The 24,820-nt window shown below is 44.0% G+C and overlaps 1 protein-coding gene across 1 annotated transcript in view; it reads left to right on the plus strand.

Annotated features, from left to right (window-relative positions):
* The first annotated feature begins 400 nt into the window (after positions 1–400).
* Positions 401–24,820, plus strand: part of ZUP1 (zinc finger containing ubiquitin peptidase 1) — a 121,431-nt gene continuing 97,011 nt past the window's right edge. The window contains exons 1-2 of the mRNA XM_086926761.1: positions 401–867; positions 16,959–17,072. Coding sequence (XP_086782887.1) covers positions 543–867; positions 16,959–17,072 — 439 coding nt within the window. The 5' untranslated portion in view covers positions 401–542. The remainder of the gene's footprint in view (positions 868–16,958; positions 17,073–24,820) is intronic.

Genomic DNA, 24,820 nt, shown 5'->3' on the forward strand with positions numbered 1-24,820 from the left:
TATGGGGGCGTGGTGGCAGGAGAGGGGGTGGGCGCAGCAGTTGCCCTCAGTTTATTGGAGGAAAGGCGGCTTGCAGTAGTGTCCACGAATTCAGAAGGAATACAGCATGATATAGTTTAAGTGACCGATTTGTACGACATCCTTTTCAAATATTTCTGAACACGCTGAGGATTTTTGACCAACTTTAATATTTTATAGCTTTTGGTTTAAACGTCTTTTTTTTATTTTTGTGCGTATTTATAATGCTCAAATTGTGAAAACGGAATATTTAGAATACAAATCTTTACTTTACTCTACCTGTCACCGGAAGACGAAATTCGTGTTCGTGCACTCTCTCCGGCGTCGTACGGCGTGTGACGTCAACACGTCCTCAGTACGCCCTCCACGGAAATCGGGAGTCGGGACTTTCCATTCCATATCGAAACTGATCACTGAGCGGGAGGGAGAGTGGTCGAATGGGGTCAGCACCTAGGTTAGCGCTTCAGCAATCCTGCACTCCTTTCTAACGAACGTGAGCCGAATGCTCGGAAACCGCTTCCGACATGAAGAAAACCATTCCAAAAAGGTGCAGTTCCTCCATGGAGAAAGAACTACAAGACACATATTTGCAGCCTGCGCGCAGTCCAGACCTTTTTGATGACAGACCCCATTCAATGGATGCTATTTACTGTGCGAGAACCATGGACCACCCAAGAAGTTTAACAGAAGAAAAGCAAAAGAACGACTGCTTTCTATCTCGTGCGGACAGCCAGTTAGACCTTGACCTCTTGCAATGTCCGTTCTGTAGCGTGGAAAAGAACACCTTTCAAGACCTCCAACTTCACGTAGAAACACAGCACGTCGATCTCTTGAAAACACAAAAGAAAGGTGAGGAGCTGAGGACTTGGTCCTACAAAGAGTTAAGGACCTATTGTGCAATTAATGATTGTTCGTTTTGTAATTTCACACTTATGCTTCCTCTCAGCATCTCGACAGTACTTAGCAGGGCCGAAAGAATGTTAAAAGTGAATGGGAAAGGCAGAAGTGCTTATTTTGTGTGTGTGATTCCCTCCCCCCACCTCCTAAAGTTCAAGGGCTCAAAGATTGTTTGTAATGGCACAACTTCCAAATGCTGTGATTTTCAAAAAACAAGGCTGTGCAAACTTCATTCCACCCCATTCTAACACCTTGCAATTCCTTCATCTCACTTTTGCAGGTTCTTCCTCTTCATCACTGCTTTCTCCTTTTTATCACCGTTTTCAGTTTTTATCTGACCCCCCGTCCCCTTCTATGTTTCTTTGATGACTGTTTCTCTGATGTCTGTTTCTTTCTGTCGGTCAAGGCCGTCAATGAAAAGTAAGTCACAGTCCCTAAAATGACTGCCACTTTCCACAACAGTTTAGGCAATTCTGAATTGGTTTTAAGTAAGGCGATGTCTTTATTTATTTGTATTTTTCTGGAGCTACATCATTACCGTGGAGTACCCTGGCACTCACGGGTTTTATAGACAATACATCTACTGAAATCTTTTTTAAAATGGATAGACGTGTGTCTTCCCGTCCCCGCGGATCGTGGCGCCTCCGCGAAACCCTCTTGCAAAGACCGGAGGTCACCAAACGGCTCCACAAATATATTGTCGACTACTTGACTATCAATGACACGCCAGAGATATCACTGTCAGCTTTATGGGGGGCCCTGAAATCAGTGGCCCGCGGCTAACTCATCGCAATCGCCGCTGCAGAGGCCAAAGACCGGAGAACGAAGAGAGACGATCTCACTGCTCAGGTTGCTGAATTGGAGAGGGTACACAGCCGCAATTGCGCTCCACGGTCCTGGAGACAGCTGAAAGCGGCCAGGGCCCAACTGACAAGCCTGGACACTGACAGGGCGGAATTCGCTGCGCTCCGTCTTCGACACACATACTATGTCGGGGGTAACAGGACAGGCCGCTTGCTTGCCAGCGCTTTGAAGGCTAAAACCCAACGCTCAAAAATCTCCGGCCTTACCGACGAATCTGGCACCGTCCTTGCTGAGGAAACTCAGATTGCGGAGGCATTCCGGATGTACTATGCCTCACTATACAGGGCCGAGGAGGTACCTCTCAGAGGGGTCGATACCTATTTGAATTTGGCGGCAGTCACCGGACTGTCTCGGGCTAGTGCAGATGCTCTGGATGCCCCCATCCGCCTGGAGGAAGTGACAACGGCTATTTCCCGCCTTCACCCGCTTAAATCTCCGGGACCGGCCGGCTTCTCGGTCGGCTTTTACAAAACTTTCAGCCAGCTACTGGCTCCTGTCCTCACCCGGCTCTTCAATTCCTTTGACGGCCCGGACTCCACCCCCCCCCCCGATATATTGGCGGCCGAAGTGGTGGTGCTACCTAAACCGGGCAAGAAGCCCACACATTGCTCGGCATTCTGCTGAATTTAGACCTGAAACTCTTCACCGTAATCTTAGCCGCGCGCCTTGTCCATGCCTACCTGGGATCTTGGAGCCTGACCAGTCGGGCTTCGTGCCTACTCGTCAATGCAGTGATAACACCAAGAGGGTGCTCCACCTGATAGACAAGGCCCACTTTCAGAACTCCAGATGCCGCACTGGTGGCCATTGACGCTGAGAAAGCGTTCGACCGTGTCAATTTGGTTCTACCTCCAACAAGTCCTGACCTGGTTTGGAATAGGAAACCGCTTCCAGTCCTGGATCGCCTGCTGTTACCATCGCCCCCAGGCTCGGGTTCGTTTGGGTGGTCTTCGATCGGACCCGTTTGAAATCCAACGGGGCACGCGACAAGGGTGTCCCCTGTCCCCCCTTCTATTTGCTCTTTACATAGAGCCCTTAGCGCAAAAGATCTGAGATAACCCTGACATCCAAGGTATCACCTTCGGCCGAGAACCACACACAATCAGCCTCTATGCTGACGATATCATAGTCGCTCTCGACCGCCTGGACCGATCGGTGCCCGCCTTTTTGGAGGAGTTGGATTCATTCTGGGCGGTCTCGGGCTTCTGAATTAACAGGGGGAAATCCTTGATATTACCCCTGGGCGAAAACGCCCACCCCGGTGGGCTTGCCTCTACCTTTGGGAGTGATCTCCAGTTGGCCGCACAACTCCAGTATTTGGGGATCACCCTCACCTCATCGATGGACTCGACGATAGCTCTTAACTACAAGACCCTTACAACCCAGATTTGGGCGGACCTTGCGCGCTGGTCTAAGCAACCCCTCTCCCTTTTGGGAAGAGTTGCTGCAATAAAAATGTCAATCCTCCCAAAACTTTTATATCTCTTTCAGACCCTCCCAGTTGCGCCCCTGCAGGCGCCATCTCAGACTTACAGGCCGCTCTCCACCATTTCATCTGGGAAGGGAAGCGAGCACGCTTACATTAACAGCTGACTCACAGGAGCATGGATGAGGGAGGCCTCGGAGTCCCCAATCTAATGCAATATTTTCATGCTGCTCAACTCCGCTATCTGGTCCAATGGTATAGGCCAGAATCCGAAAAAAGATGGCTCTTCCAAGATGGGGCTATGGCTCAGACGTCCCTCTGGAGAATTCCTTTCCTCTCCCGAAAGCACCGGCTGCGATACATATCCAACTCACCTATCACCCGCACCGTTATGAAGGTATTGGACATGGTCGCCGTCAAAAAAGGCCTAACCACCTTTCATTCCCCATTTACCCCAATCCTGGACAACCCGGACTTCCCACCGGGAAATGATCCTCATGCCTTCTTGCAGTGGCGAGGCACCACCTGCCGATGTGCCGGTGACCTCTTTGGCACACAGGGCTTTCTTCCCCTCTCGGACATTAGACAGGGCTACGAGGTCACTGACCCTCACATTTTCCAATATTTCCAACTCCAGCACTGGCTCACCGACCCAGCCATCAACGCCCGGGTGGGCCGCCCACTGACAACCTTCGAGAAATGGCTGCTGACGAAAGAGACGGATGGGCGTCTCATCCTAGACATATACAAAATGCTTACGCCTCCACCCTCCTCAGGAAAAACAGCGGGTCAGAAACACTGGGAGGCTGAACTTGGTAGAACACTAACATCTGCAGAATGGAGGTACATATACTAAAGGGCCTCACATACCACGCGCAACACGACAGGTAGAGAGACAGCGGTGAAACTAGCAATGTATTGGCACCTCACACCGGTCTGGGTTCACAGAGGAAACCCGTCCCGCAGCGACTTATGTTGGAGGGGTTGTGGGGAGCGTGGCACACTAACCCACATCCTTTGGGATTGCTGCGAGGTCCGGGGATACTGGGAAGCGGTCCTCGATGACATTGACTCCACCTTCGACACCGAAATCCCGAGATTCCCTGCCTACACCATCCTAGGCCTGCCCAATGCCCTCACCTTTCCTTTGAAATCTATTCGGGGCCGCCAAATGGGCATCGCCATCCAGGCAGCTACGCAGCACGTCCTATCGCTTTGGAGATCGACCACCAAGCCCACGCATGTGGGCTGGCTACACAAACTCTGGTTCACCTTGGGGATGGAACGCATCCAAGCCACCCTCTCACATAACACTGCTACATTTCAAAAGGTTTGGCTTCCGTTGATATCCCTCTTGTTCAAGGAATTTAATGAAATAACATGCCCCAAATACCTTCGAATATTACGCCTTACTGAAGCTACTAGCGACACCCAGAGGTCTCATGATTGATTGCAACATCCTTGATTTGATCGACTGTGAAGTTATTTCCCGCATTCGACACACTGGTTGGGAGGGGGGAGAGGGGAGGAGGAGGGGGGGACTTTTGGGTTTTGGTATTCCAGTTTTGTTCTCTTACATTGCCCATCATTTGCCCTCTTGGCATCAAACTGCTACTGTGGCATATCCATCCCATTTACAATTCCATGTACAGAGAAGACGTGCCAGTCTGTCTCGCTTGCTGTGTTTGCCTGATACATATGCATTGTAGCGCGATGCCTATTTCTACTTTCAAAATCAATAAAGTACATTTGAAATTAAAAATGGATAGACGAAACCACGTAGTTGTTAACAAAAAAGACACCTGTTTAGAAATGTAGTGCAATTGGGGTGAAAGGACGTTTGAGTGTTTTGTGGCTAGACAAGAAAAGAAGATCTTTCCAGTCAAGCGACGGGAAGTCGCATTTGAAAAGGTTCTGTGTTAAGTGAGCAGGGAAAGGTGCTTTTAACACATTTTCAATAACTTCACACCCGAGGCCAGGCCTGATATTGGTATTCAGTTGGGCAGAGAGACTCTTTCTGACACGGACCTCTGCAGCTTGAAAATGTTTAGGGAACACATGGTCGCAATAGTGTTGATGAATATGTGCATGAGGGCTTGCCTATGTCAGTTTTAAACTGGTGAATTCAGTAGGGGAGGTATTTGTGCCAAGTGTTGATTATGCCACAAAACAAAATGAAGGTAGGTAGGTACAACGTAGTATAGTTTAAACCACACGAAGAATGAGGAGGGAGAGGAAGAACTCTTTGTAGATTATTAAGAGTTCTTTGGTCTAGTTATTTGTAAAGTTTTATGTTGGCCTGTAAGATGTAGTATCTAGAAGTTGAAGCCTGATTTGTTAATCAGTTGTGGACATGATTGTGTATATATGCACAGTAGTGGTTAAAGGGAGCAGTGGGCAAAAGGAACGGTTGGATTCCACCCAGCATAATCTTAAGGGTTTTCCTTCAGCGTTCGAGGAGACCATGTTCCTTATCTGAACATTTGTTATATATGGCTTTTAGTAATGAATCTGTGGGTTTGATGGAGGTTTTACAAAAATAAAGCTGTACAAGCTCCATTCCACCATTCTATTTCTTCCCTTCCCTACACTTACTTTTTCTTCATCTCTTTTATAGATTCTTCTTTATCCCTGCTTTTTCTCCCCTTTGTCACTTTTTTCTCTTCCTCCTCCATTCTTTCTTTCTTTAAGGAGTGTTTCTCTATTGCTCTGTGTCAAAAGCTGACTATGAAAAATAGGTCAGTGTGATAGAGCGCGCAGATCACCCGACTATTTTATTACCAAATATGCACACTTGGGCCCATAATTTATTTACCACACTTATTTAATCAGGTAACCTACACTCTACTACCAGTAACCCTGTTCCTTTCTATTTATTTCCAATGCACCTGACTTACCAATCTTCGTCACAGGAACCTAAGATCACAATGGATCAAGGAGCTAGCTGAAAAGATAAGCAGTCATCACAATACAATATCAATTTAAAAAAATGTTTGCACTCTTTATAATAACCACAGACTCAGGAAGTTTTGAAAACCTTTATCTAATCATCATCATCATCATCATCATCATCATCATATTTCATGAGCATAAGATTAACCCAGATAAGACTATCTATAACTAGAATTAAAAATAACGTATAGCTATGAATAAGGCTGAGAATACTAATCATTTAGAAATCAGAAAATAAAGGGAAGATGAAAAATAAGGAACATGCTAATTTAGATCAACAGACTTTCACAACTTCACTAAAGGCGGGTAAAGAAAGGGAACATGCTAAATCAAAGTAGACTTTTGTAATTCACTAACTGTTAAAAGGAAATGAAACTTATGCAATTAGATTTATCCAGATATGCTTATTCTCTATAGGGAGGGTAAGAATGGAACATAAACTATAAAATAACGATTTAGCATTTGGCTAAAGGTAGGTAGAAAAGTGGAACATGCTAATAGACAAATAATACATGAAAATCTCATTTATAAAGGGACAGGGGAGATAAGGAACGTATGCAATTATGCTTTGCAAATATTCAAGAATTAGAAATGCAAATATAGATAAGCCATTCACCCACACAGACTTTATATTTACCTAGGATAGAGTGAAGACCAACCCTGGCCACGGGTCAGTTTGGAAAAGCCGGGAAAGGACCCTCAAGGACTTAGATGCCAGTAGGCGAGCAGGTACAGCTCATTGGACAGTCAGGACAGGATAACCCCAGAATTTGGATCAGGACCGTGTTCACCATAGGGTACGGCCAACACCCACAGCTTCGGTTGCAAGGCCTGCGCTACTCCAGCTCAGCAAGGAATCTGCCAATAACCCTGAATGGGTTTCTCGAACCTTCCAACAGAGTGCTTCGCAGCTCTCTGAGTTCAGTCACCTATAGAGTGCGTTGGGTCAGTCACAGGTCAGCTATTCGGACAAATCGGACAAATTCTCTAGCTAAACCTACGCTAGTTATACTGTTTTTCTGGGCAGTGTACCACCCCCCAATGTTGCAAGTGCAAGGATCCCCAATTTTGATTGGACAAAGGAGGTTAGGTCATCACACCACCTAAAATTTAGACTTTCTCATGCTCATTTGAATTTTCTACCCGCCCCCTCGAATTTTACTTTCCCATGACATATGTTTGTAGATAACAATGGTGAATACAATTTTCATATACAATTGTTACAAATGTAGTACAGTTCGGCTTCTTCGACTAGGTGAGAAGGCTCTCTCCCAGGCTAATCTTGGCTTGGGTTGCCATCTGGCTTCCGTCCAAAGGTCATTTCTGTGGAGACTCGCAGATCTCGCGCAGACTCAGATTCAAGCAAGATCACGTTAGAACAGGCCAAGTTTTCGAAGTGTTACATGAAATGGAAAATAATAGTTTTAATACATAGAATAAATGATTTCACTGTATACCATGAGTTGCTATATTATTTCAATTACTTTATAGTAACTAAAGCATTAAGTTTTAGGCAGAACAGACAGCTTTGCGAAAGCAGCAATGCAAGCTTAGAGCATGTGAGAACACAAAGCGGCCATGTCAGCTGTATTGCGCATGAGCAAACACTTTCCCACCAGAACTGCGAGTACGTCACGTCACATGGGTATGACCGACGCATGCGCAGTCTAAATTTCTGCGTAGCAGCAGCCATTTTAATGGCAAGCGTATTAGGTTTAGTAAACACATAGGCAAGAGTCACTGGGACACCCCGTGTAATGTAAAAATGTGCAATATTAGTAACACTAACATGTTGGTTTAGTTTATTAACATTATTTGAGGTTCTTGATACAAGCAAGTCTCTCAACATGCGAATCCTTACTCCATCAAGTGCACATGCTTTTTTCTATTCAATCTGGTGTAAACAATTCTCATTGAATGGGAGCATTATTAATCTGGCTCCCCGCGTCCAACCTCTCCTAATCCCACTGATTCCGTCCATTCTCTGACCCATGCTCACTCTCCCTCTTTAGACCCAAGTCATTCTCGGCCCCTGCCTAAAACCTTAAACTTTTTCTGCTCGATAGCCCAGCAACTGAACAGAAAAGAGCTGGAAATTAACTCCCTTGCTGCTGATTTCCTATACTTACAACAAGACCCTCCTTCCCTCTTAACCTGCCCCCCTTTAACCACCCTTGACCAGTCAGAAAGAGTTCTTAACAAGGAAAATCAGGCCTGCCTCCAGCTAAAAAACAATGCACATTGGTCTGACTTAGAGCTAATGTTGGAAAATGAGGTCTTCAGTATAATTTCTAACCTAAAACCTTCCTCCCACACTATGGGCCCCATCCCATCCACAATTATAAAAGAACTCAACCACACCATTTCCTCTTTTTCTGGACAAAAATCAACGCCTCTCTCACCTCAGGCTGTGTCCCAGACTCCCTTCAACTTTGACAAATCACACCCATTCTCAAGAAACCAGGGGCCGAACCTAAACAACCTCAGACCTATCTCCAACCTCCCATTCCTTGCAAAAACATTGGAGAAATGCGTTCTCCACCAACTCAACAAACACATTGATGAGTTCAAACTCCTCAACACCTTTCAATCGGGATTCATGAAAGGCTGTAGCACGGAAACAGCTATGCTCAACGTCTCTGACAATATTCACAAGGCTTTAGATGAAGGTGATGCCTGCCTACTCATCCTTAGTGACCTATCTGCGGAATTCGACACAGTAAATCATCCAGCGTTTTTGAAGACCTTGTCGAAGCGCTCCGGCATCAATGGCACAGTACTAAAATGGTTGACCTCCTTCCTTCAACACCCTCGCAACAAATTAAAATCAATTCCTGTCTCTCGAAGCCAACAAAAGTCACACTTGGTGTCACGCAAGGCTCAATCCTCTCCCCTCCCTCTTCAATCTCTTCATGGAGGCCCTCGCAATCATCTTGAAAAAAGCTTGAGTGAATTACCACCTTTATGCTGATGACACCCAAATCTATTTCAAAATGAAGTCTCCCAGCGACATCCAACACCTCAATCCCATTGTAACCGAGATCCAGACTTGGTTCAGCGCTATTCACTTAAAGCTCAACCCAAATAAAACAGAACTAATCCTATTCTCTCAAAAAAGCAACCATCGTCCAATCCAAGAGTGGCTCAAGAATCTGGTCGCCGTCAACTGCCCCATCGTCCTATCCGATACAGTTAAGTCTCTAGGCATCACCCTTGACAAGAACTTATCTATGGAGGCCCAAATCAAAAACTCTGCAAAAATTGTTCTTTTCTCTCTTAAACACCTTAAGAAATTGAAAACTTTTAATCCCCGTGATGACCTCAAGACAGTAGTCCAATCCCTAGTTCTCTCTCAAATCGACTACGGGAACGCCATCCTAACGGGGACTCCAAAAGCTCACCTAGCCCCTCTAAGGCTAGTGTTCATGGCCGCTCGACTCTTATCTGGAGTAAAAAGATTTGAATACATCTGAACATTTTTCCTTAATTTATACAGTCACTGCCCAGAATTTGCCCTCCAGTGTGGTGGTCACCTTAATTCCGACTTTCTTGCTATCCCGACCCTCCGGGAAAAATTAGACATTTTCCACATGCTGGGGACAGAGGAGTCACTATTAAGAACACTGGGTCACGTCCTTGCTCACAATAGTTGTTCGGCAAGTGGAGCTTGAGATCGCCCAATAGCAGTGGCTATGTCTTTCAACTGGGGCACCATGTTTCCGGCCTGGCTGTTCGTTTACAAGTTTTGGTGTACTAATGTTTTGCCCTTTTCCCCACAACACAATAATGTATTGAATTAAACACCATCTGCATTTCTGTACTGACTTTATTTAATATATGAAGCCGGCTGCGATTTAGTAAGTCTTTATATAAAGACAGGTGCCCGAAAGAAAAGAAACGCCTCCTGTATTAACAAAATTGAGTAATGTCCCTCATTGTCCAGGATTTTTTTTTAAATAAATTTATTTTGTGCTTGTTGGACCTGGAAAAAATTAAGTGCCTTTAAATCAGGTCCCGTCCAGTGACACTGTCTTCTAGGGGCTCTGATTATTAAAGATTGTAAGGTATAACGGGCAAAAATGCTGGCTGGGATGTACATCATGAGGGTTTTGAGTGTGCCTCCCTTACCCCCAGCACTTAGGTGTTTACCGTAGTGGCACCCCGCAAGCAAGGCCCATTGTTGGCTAGCATGTTTTGGCTTTCATTTCTTTCTCTACTCCAAACTATGACCTAAATTATTCAAATAATGGTCTCCTAAGTGGCGCTGACAGATTAACCTACAAATATTCCTGCCAGTTGGTCCGGTAACTTGGCTTAGCGTGATTGAAAGGAGTTCACTTTGACAACAACAATTGCATTTTCAAGACCAATTGACTATGCCAATGCTTGTCCTTCCTTTCCCCTCGTTTTTAGGTCTCGCCTGTCAATGCGCATGCGCATTGAGCTTGCGAGACTATAGGGGCTTAAACAGACTTTAACCAACTTGCGATTCCGTGGCGATTCCTTGCAGTGCCCGTCAAATTTAGGCTCAATGCGCAAGCGCATTGACATTAAAAGCACGTGCACATGAAAGCGACAAGGCTCCCTCCCACGGCTATCCCCACCCCCAGCCGCCAGCACCTCCGCTCGCTCTCTCCGCACACAGCCAGGCTCGCATTTCTCCTCCCCCTCCCCAGCCGCCAGCACCTCCCCTCTCTCTCCCTGCACACAGCCATGCTCACATTTCTCCTCCCCCCTCCCCAGCCGCCAGCACCTCCCCTCTCTCTCCCTGCAGTTTCACGGCCGTGTCTCGTCTTAAACCCGCAACTCCACGACTCCGAGCGCCACCGCCTCAGCCTGCACAACTCGAGATAACAGACTATTTAAAAAAAAAAATTCGCCAGCCTTCGCCATCTGTTCCCCAGCCCCCAGTCGCCAGCCGCCATCACTTCCCCCGTACACAGCCAGGCTCGCATTTCTCCTCCCCCCTCCCCAGCCGCCAGCACCTCCCCTCTCTCTCCCTGCACAACCACTACCAACAGAGCAAAGCTATTAAACTGACCAGGCATCCCACCCCCTCCAGCGCGCGCCGCGCTCTCCCTCTGTTGCCACACGCATTACACTTAGTAGGCAGACCACCCCCTCCTCCCTATGCTCGCTCGAGTTGCAGGCAGCCCACCTCCTCCCTCTCCATACTGAGTGGATTTCAGTGACAAATGTTTTATCACTCAGAGTTGTTTTGTTCAAATTTCCACTGAAATCTAAGCAAATCACCAGCTATGGGCGCCAAAAAAAAAAAAACATGTCTATCTCCACCAATCTTAATGGTGGCGCTCTACTAAATTACAACTACGCTAAGTGTAGAACATACTCATAGCAGAACAAAAACACTATTGTGACCGATGGTGCCGCAAAATACATACAATGTTTCATACTCACAAAACAAACAGAACACTAACGGCAATCACTTATAATAACAAACAAATAATCACTGATAAAAGCAAATCCACTCATGCAATGGAAAATTGAGCACATAATGATTGCAAGAGGCAGGCAGCAGCAGGCCCATCACAATACTTTTGATTGAAAAAAAATCCATCTGTTTCGAGAAAAATAAAATGATTTGCTGCGATACGGCGAGCAGCGCTGTGTGTTGAAAACATCCACAAAACCTGAGCTCTCACTTACATCTGCGAAAGTAAACTTTGCAAAAACTGACCAAGCATTGAAGTCCTCTATTGACTCTGCTACAAAAGCTGGGGATTTGATATGCATACAGGAGCAGACTGGAGGAACCAAATATCACTCCGGACAGCAAGTGCAATGCTTGACACATGAGTTAAGCCTTTATATGATTGTATTCGTAGCACTGTGGGGTCATTGTGTGGAAGTATAAGTACCCACCATACAAGTCCAAAGCTACAACAACTCAGCATTAAAACAAAAAGCGTTTGCATTATTGCACTTGCTGCTGCCGTCATCCAGAGGCTGGAATCCACGCGCAAGCCCTGGAGTAAGGCCCAGAGTTATCGTATTCTCCAGCATGTACAACCTTGAGATGTACCTCTTACAGTACTTAAATGATACAGCAAGTCCACACGCACGCGCACACTCTCTCTCACGCCCACGCACACTCTCTCTCATGCCCACTCTCTCTCATACGCCCACGCACACTCTCTCTCATACGCCCACGCACACTCTCTCTCATACGCCCACACACACTCTCTCACACGCCCACCCACACTCTCTCTCACATGCCCACAAACCACCACCACCCACACACCACAGCCGCCCAATCAATCAATCAGTGACACTTATAGAGCGCGCTACATACCCGTAGGGTCTCAAGGCGCTGGGGGAGGGGGGGTGCCGCTACTGCTCGAACAGCCAGGTCTTCAGCTTCTTCCTGAAGGAGAGGTGGTCTTGGGTCAGGCGCAGGTCGGTCGGGAGGGAGTTCCAGGTCTTGGCGGCCAGGTAGGAGAAGGACCTTCCTCCTGTAGTCGCTCTTCGGATGCGGGGGACGGCGGCGAGGGCGTGGTTGGCTGATCGGAGGTGGCGTTTGGGAGCGTAGAAGTTGATCCGGCTGTTGAGGTAGCTCGGGCCTTGGTCGTGTAGGGCTTTGTGTGCGTGGGTGAGGAGGCGGAAGGTGATTCTTTTGTTGACGGGGAGCCAGTGAAGGTCTCTCAGATGTCCGGAGATGTGGCTGGTTCGTGGGATGTCGAGGATGAGTCTGGCTGAGGCGTTCCTGGATCCGCTGGAGTCTCTTCTGGAGCTTGGCGGTGGTACCGGCGTAGAGGGCGTTGCCGTAGTCCAGTCGGCTAGTGACGAGGGCCTGGGTGACGGTCTTCCTGGTCTCGGTGGGGATCCACCAGAAGATCTTCCGTAGCATGCGTAGGATGTTGAAGCATGCCGAGGAGACGTTGTTGACTTGCCTGGTCATGGAGAGGGAGGAGTCCAGGATGAAGCCCAGGTTGCGTGCCCATACACCACAGCCGCCCACACACCACAGTTTGGGGTCCAGCATACAACTGTCAGGCATCCGCTTCAAAACATGTATGTTTGCTATAGACATAGGCAGGAAGAAAAGCAGATGAGGCAACAAGTACTATCAAAAAGGTTTTCATGGTCAGAAAGAGGGAGGAAAGTCGTCATCGTTTACAAGAAGTGTGCACACACTCTCTACCAGACATCACTGCACACTTGCACCAGACCCACACACACACACACCACCAGCCGGCCAGGCACACACACACACCACCAGCCATCACTGCATGCTTTCAACAGGCACACACACCCACATCAACAGCCATCAGTGCACACTTTCACCAGGCATACACACCACCGGCCGACAATGCATACAAGTGTCCATCAAAATCCATACAATGTACATGCGGTATTACAATGACCTGTTATCTTTCAAAGGTTAACGACATGCACAGTGGTAAGCCTAAAGATAAAAAGTAATATACAATATCACAATACGTTCAAGTAATGTACTTCAACATAAATTAAGGTATTAAAAAAACGAAGGAAAAGAAGCTGCCCTGTAAAACTCGCAAACCGGATATGGTTTCAGTGAACAGTAACCACTTCTAAACTATGAAAAGGCAGGAAACGCGCGAACGAAGCGCACAGCAATAAGTGCAAGTTTTTTCAGCCTTCGGTGTACTGTTCAAAGATAGCTAAAAAACAAACAGTGTATTTAATGCCATCTTTATTAGGAAGCAATGTGTGCTCAAGTCCAAACAGATGCCCACAAGGTTACTAATAAAGAAAATAAAAATTCATAGCGCAAAAACGGGCATTTGCCACAGATGATGAGATCCTATCTTAAACAACTGACCTGTCTCCACAGCAGAACTTTTTCAGTTCAAAAATTAATAGTAATACAGAGTAATTAATCCTCCTACGGGAAACTGTAATTTTGACTACTGACAAATTGACCCGAGGGTATCAAAATGCTTTACATGAGCACCACTTGCATTACTGACGGAAACATTAATGTAAAGCACAGGGAGAATAAGTGATTTCACCAGATACAAACCTGCTTACACAGCTTCAAAATCCAACACTATGTCCGTTAAGCCACATCCTCTTCCGACTTGGAACACTTTGAGTGTGTCCTTGGAAACAGAAACATACAGCGGGAATCGTACATTACCGCACCTTAAATCCACTGTAACTCCCTGATTTTTTTGCCTATTCCAAATAAGACAAATCGCCAGAATGTAGGTGGTAATATGTCTCTGAAAGAAGAAATGGGAAGTCGGAAGTTACCAGTGGTATCTAAATCTCAGTAATAGGGCTAAGTCGACTACCACACAAACAAGGATTTTAAATACTTGACTAGAGACAGCATATCACCTACAGACAGATTTAGACAACTTTCACCCTTCAAGACAAGCCTCACAAAAAGTAGGGTAAAGATACAAGTGGATGGGCAAATTTAACAAGAACCTTCATGCACATGCAAAGATCTCTGTGATAAAAAGGTCATTGTTTAGTTCTTAAGACAGATGAAAGACAATAAATACACTGCTACTTAAGATATTGCTAGCGCCACACATACAGCAAAGGCAGACTGACTGTATTCCCTCAAGACATTTTCTGCTCAAACCAGGATCTTAATAGTGAACATTATGCAAAAAGCATGCATAAAAAAAAATTGACAAATATTCAAAACCCAATAATTCACGATTTTCACAAGACTATGCACATTGGTGAGGTGGCAAAGGTTGAGAACTAAATTAGTCACACGTCCTCTTCCCTGTTGAGCTTTCGACATTTCTAGACACAGAGGTTGGTCTACTTTACCGTTGTCGTATGGGGGGGTGGGGTTAAAGTAATAATCCTCAATAGAAACGCACTAGATACTAAGTTAAGTAATGAGATTAGGAGCTCTATGAATGCAAGACATATTGCATTGCTGTGCTTCTCTCCCCTGCTGCACTCTCCTGCTCTCTAGAGATGTGGCATAACAACAAGAGCTGCCATCAAAGTCACGTAAATACAAAACATGTTGCATTCCAAATGCTATAGGTGTCACGTTCACGAAAGTTAGAACTATTGGCGTTGTAAATGACAAAGCTATCAATTTAGCTATTTTAAAAACCAACACAAAAAAAATTGTCATTTACAAGACCATTAGCTCCAACTTTTCTAATGCGAGACCTATTGCATTTCCAATGCTTGTTCTGAGTGCTTTCTCCTGCTTTTTGCCTTGTTTTTACTGCTTTCTTCCTGATCAACCTCCACGCAACAGCAAATAGCTCTAGCGCCTCGAGACCCTCACGGGTGATGTGCCATGCTTTACAAATGTTTGATTGAACCTTCCGACCAACCCAGCGCCGAAAAAGTGTGCCATGGATCCCAGGCTACTCCTGCCTGCGCTGTGATACCACAAGACCACACAAGCTTCAATAAGTGAGGCTTTCGTGGTACCGCAAGTGATGCTTGAGCTTTAATACCACGGGAGTACTGTGGAAAAAATGAAAAACGAGAAAAGTGTGGGGTGGGTGCCCATGACGGGTTGGCCGCTCATAGTATTTGGGTTGTCAAAGTCTGTGCACGGTGTGGGGACAGGGGGCTGGCTACCCACAAGGACTTAGATGCCCAGCGGCCAACCCCCGCACGATCTCGCGCATTACATCACTCATTACATTTTCAATGGCATCATTGATGATGTCACTGACATCAACAATGATGTCACTAATGATATCCCTGGATTAACATCCTCCAGTCAACACATAGTTCAAGTCATGGTACTCTAAACATTTCGGAAATTCCTGATTATAGAGTCTTCCGAAGTGTAGTCACCTTCTCACCAAAGTTGTCTCATTAAGGAATCTTAACACTACAGGTTGATTACTCACAAAATGTGAGGAATTGAGCCACGTAACTTGCATCTCTACTTGGCTTGATCAGCTCCCCATCACATTCTAAGCTCTTTTTATTGTCATGCATAAATACTTCAACCAGAGTGTGTCTTCATATCGGCCATTCCGTGCACATTCACCCTGTCCCAACCTCACCCTTGTTTAATTGCCGTTGACCAAAGACCTACTTTTGGCAATACCTGAAAACAGCTGAACCACAAGCATTTGGTTAAGTGACCTAATTTGCAACTACCACTCCATACTTTGTGAATACTTTTTCCTGTGGCTAAACTAGATATAGGTGTACATCTTTTGTACCGTTAGGCTTTTTTAGGGTGTGGTCAACCCCATATTTGTTTATATGGAATAAACCCAAACAATAGTCCCGTTAACCAATTTATGTAGGTGAAATGTTGTTCAGAGAACATGATTTGTTCATTTGCTGTAGATTCAAATGTTACTTTATTAATAATGCTCTCCACACCACTGGAGTCAAGCTATCCTGGCTGAAGACGGCTGATAGCCAGAAACCGGTCCTAGGATGCTTGATTCCGGTCCAGGAAAGACATGGCTTGGCAGTTCGGGCTGGACTGTTCCCATGAGGGACAGGGTCAGGCTGATTAGCATATGGCCATGTCTGAACTGGGGTGGTGTGGAGTGCAAAAAAACAATGGATTTAGGCCCAGATCTCTGTACTGGGGTGAATGTATGACATTGTTCTGCATTCTGTCCATCAACTGTTGTTTTTGCATTTATTAATAAAGTATTCATGTAAATCTACAAATATGATGCTCAAACACTAATGCATTATTTGTTGTGCGGCCTTTTAGCATTCTTTGTTGTGCAGTCTTCATTTAAATATGTTTTATGATTAAATGCTTGCCCTTTTCCTCAACCAGTGAAATCCAAAATGATAGGTGTTTTCTCACTTTCAAAATGTCTTTCAGGAAATGATCTACAGCAGTACGAATGTCCATTTTGTCAACTAGTCTGTTCAAGTAGTCAGATCCTGAAGGAGCATGTTGACCTTCACCAACTGGAAGAAAGCCACCTAGCACATGGTAGGTTTTGAGTTGTTTTTGTACAGGGATTAAGGGTATTGGCTTGCTTGCAACTGGCTGCAATCGCACACATTAATACAAATTGTAGAATTTAAATAAATGTGTTAAATGAACCATTCAAAAATCCGTCAATAATTGATTATGTTTTTATACATGGCCCCAAGATATTCACCTTACGCGTTTAACATTACTGTAGATTTTGCATCCTAACAAAACAAACATTTCACTAAACAGAGACATTTTGCATTCCTTCTCAGACTAAGTGCAATCCTACTTTCTCTCTTGGTTAATGTCTCAGGAATCCAAAATGTTGCCATACCTTTTTAAAGTACTTTATTTCTCTCTCTAGAAGGTCTGACAATTGTGTGTGACCAAAGAACTTTCAAACATATGGGCAGTATATTCCTGTTATTTGCATATGAGATCCTGATTGTTGGGCATTTTAATGTAGGGGTGAAGTAGTGCTTCTAATAAACTTTACTTCATTGTCTCACAAATACTTGAATCAACGGATTGATTTCTCCATTCCACTTTACCAACAGGGATGTGGAATTCATATAGCCTGATGCCCAGGACATACTGTTTGGGTCCAAGGGAGACACATTTTCATGTATTTCTCCTTGGGGCAAGTAGGCCCAACCCCATACAGCAGAAACCTGTTCGCTGCCAGTTTACAGTACCACATTATGGAGCAGGAAGGGCATTTTCTGTAGTTAAGGTAATATTTTGTCCATGTGGTATTGCTGTTCAAACTTGTATTAATGGTCCATAAATGCAAAGCCTTTATTAATAGTGTGAGCACTCTAAGTAAATGTTGTAAGCTCAAGTAGGAAACAAAACATTTCGCAAATATACAGTAACATTTTAGGTAGTATTTCTTTGCAGCATCATTTTAGTAAAATGTGTTGATGTATGCTAGTAGTTCCCAAAAATATACATAATGGAAAATCAGTGTTACCAGTTTCAATAAGATTGTGGGAAATCTAAAAATAAACCAGCATTGGCAAAACTAGTAGATCTGAAATTGGTGAGCTGCCTTTAGGTTTTGTCAATGCGTGACTTGTTTTGGCATGGTTTTTGTAAAGCGTTATTGGTGTGGGGCCTGCTAAGCCCTCACCATTCTAACAAACAATGGCAAAAGTAAAAATTGTTTTTGGTCTCAAAAAGCACACATTGTTACAGTAGTTTCTGGCACTGAACAAAACTACTTTTTGTGCCGATATGCTCCTTGTGAAAGAACCGAATGCTGTCACTGCCGCTAAGCCAGCCGATAAAGAGGGAGACCCAGAAATCTAATAAACACAAAACGTCATGTTTTTAACGCCAGGCCTGATTAGTGGCCCAATTAATAAAAAAAGGTCTCAAAAGTGCACCCATGGTATATATCCTTGCATTATGTGCAGAAATACGGCTTTCGTGAATTCACAAGACTAAAGAAGTAGGCAAGAAATAGTACTCCTAGAAAATATTTGTGTACTGCATTTTAGCATAAGCAAATATGCATGTGTAGATCTACTCATGTGAAAATCTAAGTTTTTCACTTCCCTCCAACCACAAAATTTTACGTCTGCCATTGTTAGCCATTGTTAGGAGTAAATTTCCAACCTTTCTCAGAATGGGAAAAAAATTAAAGAAGAGTTGGTGAAAATCCTTAAAACATGTAAGTTAGTGGGTTTGCACAGACTCAAAAGGGCATTCCAACCTTGGAACTATTGCTTTCCACCACCTTCAGCCCTAGCATGTAGATCTGTGGAGAAACGTGGCAACATAAGGGAATTGCTAGTATTAAAACCCTACTATGGTATGAGCCCTGTCATAATCCGAGAGGCTATATCGGAGCTCTTGTATAATCCGATTGCTGCCATGATTTGTCTCTGCATTATAGGGCACTAAGGGGACAAGTGGATTTTGTTACAGGGCAACCTGCCCCATTGACAAGTAGTTATTTTGTTAAATTCGACACCCCTGATCGATCTGTCTTATATCCTCGGCTTCATCACAGTAGTTCATTACTTTATCCATTGGAGTTCTCCTGTATGGATTTTGCCATCTGTTATATCCTTGCCTTATTACCTTAAATAAATCCCCATGCAAAACCTAGAATTCCCCAGTTGCCCTAATATGTTTCATTCACTAAAGCAGAAGTGCAAGTGAACATAAATGAGCTTTAAACCATCAAAATGTATCCCCCCAATGTACTGTACCCCAATGTACTATCTCCCTCTCTACCTGCAAACTTGAAATGTTATTTCTGAGTGCTACACAGTTGCCAAGTTCCTCTCACTAACTTGTAGTTACAGGTAACCTTTAACACCTTAGCAGCTATGGAACGTCCAGCTCCAGTGCTGGACGTTCCGTTGCGCAGGTGCAGTTGGAACGGCCGACGGCAGCACTCCCGAGGTAGTGGTGCCGTCGGCCGTTGGACGGGCGCAGCACTTAAGGTGCTAATGGTGAATGATTGTTTTCCACTCAGTCTCAGTTCTGCCATCTCAATCTGTGGCGCTGTTTTAAATATAGTACTTGGAGAAAAAGATTATTGATTAGAGTTGAGAAACTGCCGTAGAGGATTTGAAATGTTTTATTGTTTCCTTCAATCGTTTTTCATACTTGGGAGGGGACGGAAGAAACATAAGGCACTTCCCATGGAAAGCATTCTTGGACTCTTTAAAACAGAAGTTAGACAGGCGATTGCGGAGTAGTTGGAATTGAATATCTGTTGATAATACAGGAATGCTGTGGGAAGCATACGTAAGGGAGTGGTGTGCCTCACTGGTTAGAGGCGGCAGACCCGGAAGCAGAGAACGGCCCGGGACCAAGGTTCAATTCCCAACGCGGCAGGGTCTTGGACCAGGGTCAGCGGACTCGATAATTCTCGCCTCGGTGCCTACTCTAACCAGGGATCACACTCGGCAACTCTAGGCATTAGCTTGCCTCATCTCTACAACGGCCCCCCACATTTGACGGGGATGCCTGGTTTCACCTTGGAGATACCCAGTAGGGACCATCTCACAGGGATAGCCAGGACGGGTTCCCCAGCGGTCTACAGCGCCACGACGCCTCAGGGCAGCAGTGTGCTTCACAAGAACACATACATAACATTACAAGGGGAGTGCAATACCAAACGTGTGAGTTTTGATATCCATTAAAGTAGTTTTCGGCAACTCAAACATAAGTTTGACGAGTTAAAAAAATGTTTTAATGCAGAACGCCAAGGCATTTGCGATATACAAATACACGTTTGAAAGAATTTAATGAGGTTGCAGACAAAAAATTTAAGTTCTTGAAAAATACCCAGTGACCGGCCGATATGATGAGGGCGAATAACCAGGAAAAAAACAACCCACCTAACCTACATGCAGCAGCCTCTTAAAGTGTTGATTGTGCTGGAAGATGATGAAAGTAATCTAGTCAGTTGTGGCGTTAATATTGTAGCATATTCTGTCTTAACTGACCAAGTCCCAACTTTCAATCTCCGCTGTTGCTATGCAACAATACTTAGATGAAGTGATGATGGGTATGTGATTGTGACATAGTGCTGCAACAGGTTGAGATCACGAGATCACAATGCTGTAAGATCCTTGGCTGGATGTAAATACCTGTGCAGTAAATGGCTAACAGCAGAGTTGCATAGAGAATATCAAACTGTTATTATGATCTTCCCCAAACCAGGCAAATGGCATACTCTGTGTTCTTCTTACAGAATGGTATCCCCGTAATAACAGGGACGCATATGGCATTTCTGGTGTTGATCTTTAAGAGTTGAACTTCATGTTCACGGTGCTTTAGAGTGGCAGCCTTGTTGAATGATTTCTTAGCCAGATATACATCTTCTTCTTTCTTTTTTTTTTTTTTTTCGTTCCCAGTTGCCAGTGAGTGTGACTGGTAGTTTTTCAGATCCTATTACAATAACCAGAGACACTTGGCAGAGCTACCCGCTCTGCCCATAGCAGTACAATATAGCAATGGAACCTCTTTCATACACATTAAGAGAACACCATTTTAACATTTGACTGAGACAAGGAGGACCGCACCGGGTAGTGTCCTTTTGTGCCAAAAATGTCCTCCTTTTATATGAGACCCTGATCCCAATCTTGTCCCACTGATTCACTGGATTACCAAATTTGTTGTACTGTCTGGGCGATGAGTAATCTGGGATACATCTGCAATGTTACTACTTACCCCATTGAGTTTGCCTTGCAGCGTAGAAAGAAAATAGAAAATAATACAGTACTTGAGTATACAAATTTTTTGCATGCTACATGTACTGCACAGGGATTTATGGAATTTTGGCCAATCGGTCACTAGTGATCCAGCGGGCCAAAGGAAATTCTGTCTCATAAGCACATCTCTACACTATGATACTCACCATTATTCACAATTTTAACACTAGGCCCATAAATGACTGAGACAAGAATTGACCAACTGAATCATATGACCTAATTAATCAAAACTCTAAATGAACATTTAATTAAGTCAAAATCTAGGCAATGGATAAACTAATGGTAACATAAATGAAACAAACAAGACCAGCTTGTCATTTCAAAATCTATTTTATTAACTTTATCAAGCAAAGAGCATTTTCAAGAATTACAATTCTTTTATTTGCATTTTAATAAGCATCATTTTATTAGAAAGGCACATTAGACTGTCAGTTTAAATCAAATCAGCATAAGAAATGCTTAAACTCTCAGAAACTCATTCCATAAACCCTATTTCCCTAACTTAACTATAGGAACCTAAAGGGAAAAATGTAAAGTTCGAAATGGTCTTACGTGAGTCAAAAGTCCGACAGCATCTCACGAGCACAGGAACGAGCCAACCAAGCTCCTCCCAAGGGACCAAGTTTTATACCTTTTCTCTATCTAAGACTAACTAAATGAATACAAATAGTAAACCAACTCGGAACATAATTGGCCGACAAATGTCAGTCCATGAAGTCATCGCCTTTCACATTGAAAAACCATATTCTTTAAAAGCGGCATTGTTCTTTGACTACGTGTGTCACAAGCTCTTCCGAGGCTCGCAACATTTAAGAAACAGTTTGTTGCTTCCTTAGCTCAAGCTTTTCCGCCGCAATGTCCTGTCCTTGGCAATGAAAGTTATACAATGATGATCTCATAATTCTGCACAGCTCTGCTTCCGCGTATTTGTTTTCCAAAGATTTATGAACAAAACGTTTTCTTTCATTCTTTGCTGTGCATGGCCCATCTCGACAGGACTTCAGACATCCATTTTAGAAATAGGCCACAGGCCTCTTTTACCGAGACTCTAGTATGCAAGGAAACGGTTTGTAACCATCATCCCGCATTTTTAATCCCGCAGACTTTCAGCCCGCATACTATGATACCGCAAGGTCATTGACCCCGCATACCATTATCCCGCATTTTTTTACAACGCATGTGCTTTTATCACGCATGCCTTTACAACGAAATACGTTGTAAAGGCATGTATGGTAAAGGCATTTGCGTTGTAAACCACGACGATGAGAAAGGTAAGTGGGTTTGGGTTAATTTTATAGGGGTAGGGGTCGTGCTGGGGTAGTGATTGTGTAGTGTAGTGCTGTGTTAGTGTAGTGTAGTGTAGAGCTGTGGTGGTTGTTTAGTGTAGGGTCGTGCTGGGGGAAGTGTTATAGGGGTTAGGGTAGTGTTGTAGTGTTTGTGTAGGGTCATGCTGGGGTGTAGTGTTTTAGGGTTTAGTGTAGTGTTGTAGTGTTTGCGTAGTGTAGGGTCATGCTGGGGTGTAGTGTTTTAGGGTTTAGGGTAGTGTTGTAGTGTTTGCGTAGTGTAGGGTCATGCTGGGGTGTAGTGGTGTGTAGTGTTGTAGTGTTTGCGTAGTGTAGGGTCATGCTGGGGTGTAGTGTTTTAGGGTTTAGGGTAGTGTTGTAGTGTTTGCGTAGTGTAGGGTCATGCTGGGGTGTAGTGGTTTAGGGTAGTGTTGTAGTGTTTGCGTAGTGTAGGGTCATGCAGGGTGTAGTGTTTTAGGGTTTAGGGTAGTGTTTGTGTAGTGTAGGGTCATGCTGGGGTGTAGTGGTTTAGGGTAGTGTTGTAGTGTTTGTGTAGTGTAGGGTTATCTTGGGGGTAGTGTTTTAGGGTTTAGGGTAGTGTTGTAGTGTTTGTGTAGTGTAGGGTCATGCTGGGGCGTAGTGGTTTAGGGTAGTATTGTAGTGTTATAGTGTTTTTGTAGGGTAGTAAAGGGTTTTATGGTAGTGTTGGGGGGTCGTGCTGGGTAGTGTAAATGTAGGTAATGGACTGTGTGTCATGGGTGGGTGGTGCAGGGGTACTACATTAGAGTATAGTGTAGGGTAGGGTAGTGTACTGTTACTTACTTTTACTACTTTTACAACAAGTATACCTTTAACATGCATGCCTTTTCACTTTAAAGGCATGCGTGCTAAAGGTATATTCGGTTTAAAAGTTTGCGATCTCTTAGTTTGCGGACTAATGGTACTTGCGGAATGATTTTTGCGGGATATTTTTATGCGGGATGACGTCATATATTCCAAGGAAACACAAGACATCAATTAATTCGAGTAATGATAATTATTCTGTTACCCACCCCCTTTACTAATGTTAATCCATTAGTCTATATTACCTAGCTTTATGCGCAAGAAATGAACAAAACACTTTCACATAAAGGGCACGACATAAACAAGAGCACATTTAAGAATATGCGCATGCCATTATTTAAAACGGCCGCAGTTAATGTTGACAAAACAAAAAGACAAAGTTAATATATTATTTAAAACGTAGTGACAAATGCAACAAGAGCACAAATTATTAGTCCCGCGTGTTCATGAAGATGCACATTATTCTAGGTTGAATTAATACAAAAACATGCAACACTCGTTAATATATTATAAATTATGGGAGTTAAAATCTGCGAACGGAATCTAAATACATTTCTAAAGTTCGCTTCATCAACTCCCTCATCTGGTGATTTCTAAATCACCAAACAAAACCCCAAAATTTTGCTTTTTAGAAATGTCATATTATGATCTCTCTCTGTGTTAGTAAATCTAAACTCGTTTAATCAGTTTGTATGGAGCTCTCATATTAAGCCCTGCGAAATTCTTCCATTTCTATCTCCTTCTCCTGAGCCTTTCTGAGTTTATAAATTCTCTTCTTTTCCCTCACATGCTTCTTTCTCTTGTGAATCATGCAACTGATTTTTTAACATAAGTGTCACTATAACAATGATTATTACAGGATAAAGTACTTTGCCAATGATTGAACTGCCAATTTCAGCAAACCATTCCCTGATTACCAAATCTTTTAGCCAATCGTTCTGAGAAATTGTCACTTTCCATGGGTTCTATTTCTGAGTGAAATTCAGTGATATTCTTTATTAGCAACTCTATGTTCTGGCTTTTATCTGGGATATAAGTGCAGCAATGCTGAACGTGCAAAATCCCACAGTCTCCTCCCTCTTTTGCTAGGAGAATGTCTAAAGCAAGCCTGTTCTGCATAACCATGCTTCTGGTAGCAATGAGCTCAGTATTGACTAATTGAAAACCACTTGCAGTATCAGTGGACAATCTGTCAACAATTGTGGAAACCTTTCTGATTTTGATTGCATTCAGAGTTATTCCCACCATAGGAATTATTGCACCAAATATATCTCCCATGATCTCAGAGAAGCTTTCTCTCTTGTACCTATTCAGGTGTTTGCCAATTTCAAATGAACCTTCCCAATTTCTGCCCACATGAAAATTTTTAGGAAAGACTAGACCAAGGTAACATGTACCATAC

The sequence above is a fragment of the Lissotriton vulgaris genome, chromosome 6 (genome assembly GCF_964263255.1).
Source record: "Lissotriton vulgaris chromosome 6, aLisVul1.2, whole genome shotgun sequence".
In the NCBI taxonomy this organism is placed as follows: Eukaryota; Metazoa; Chordata; class Amphibia; order Caudata; family Salamandridae; genus Lissotriton; species Lissotriton vulgaris.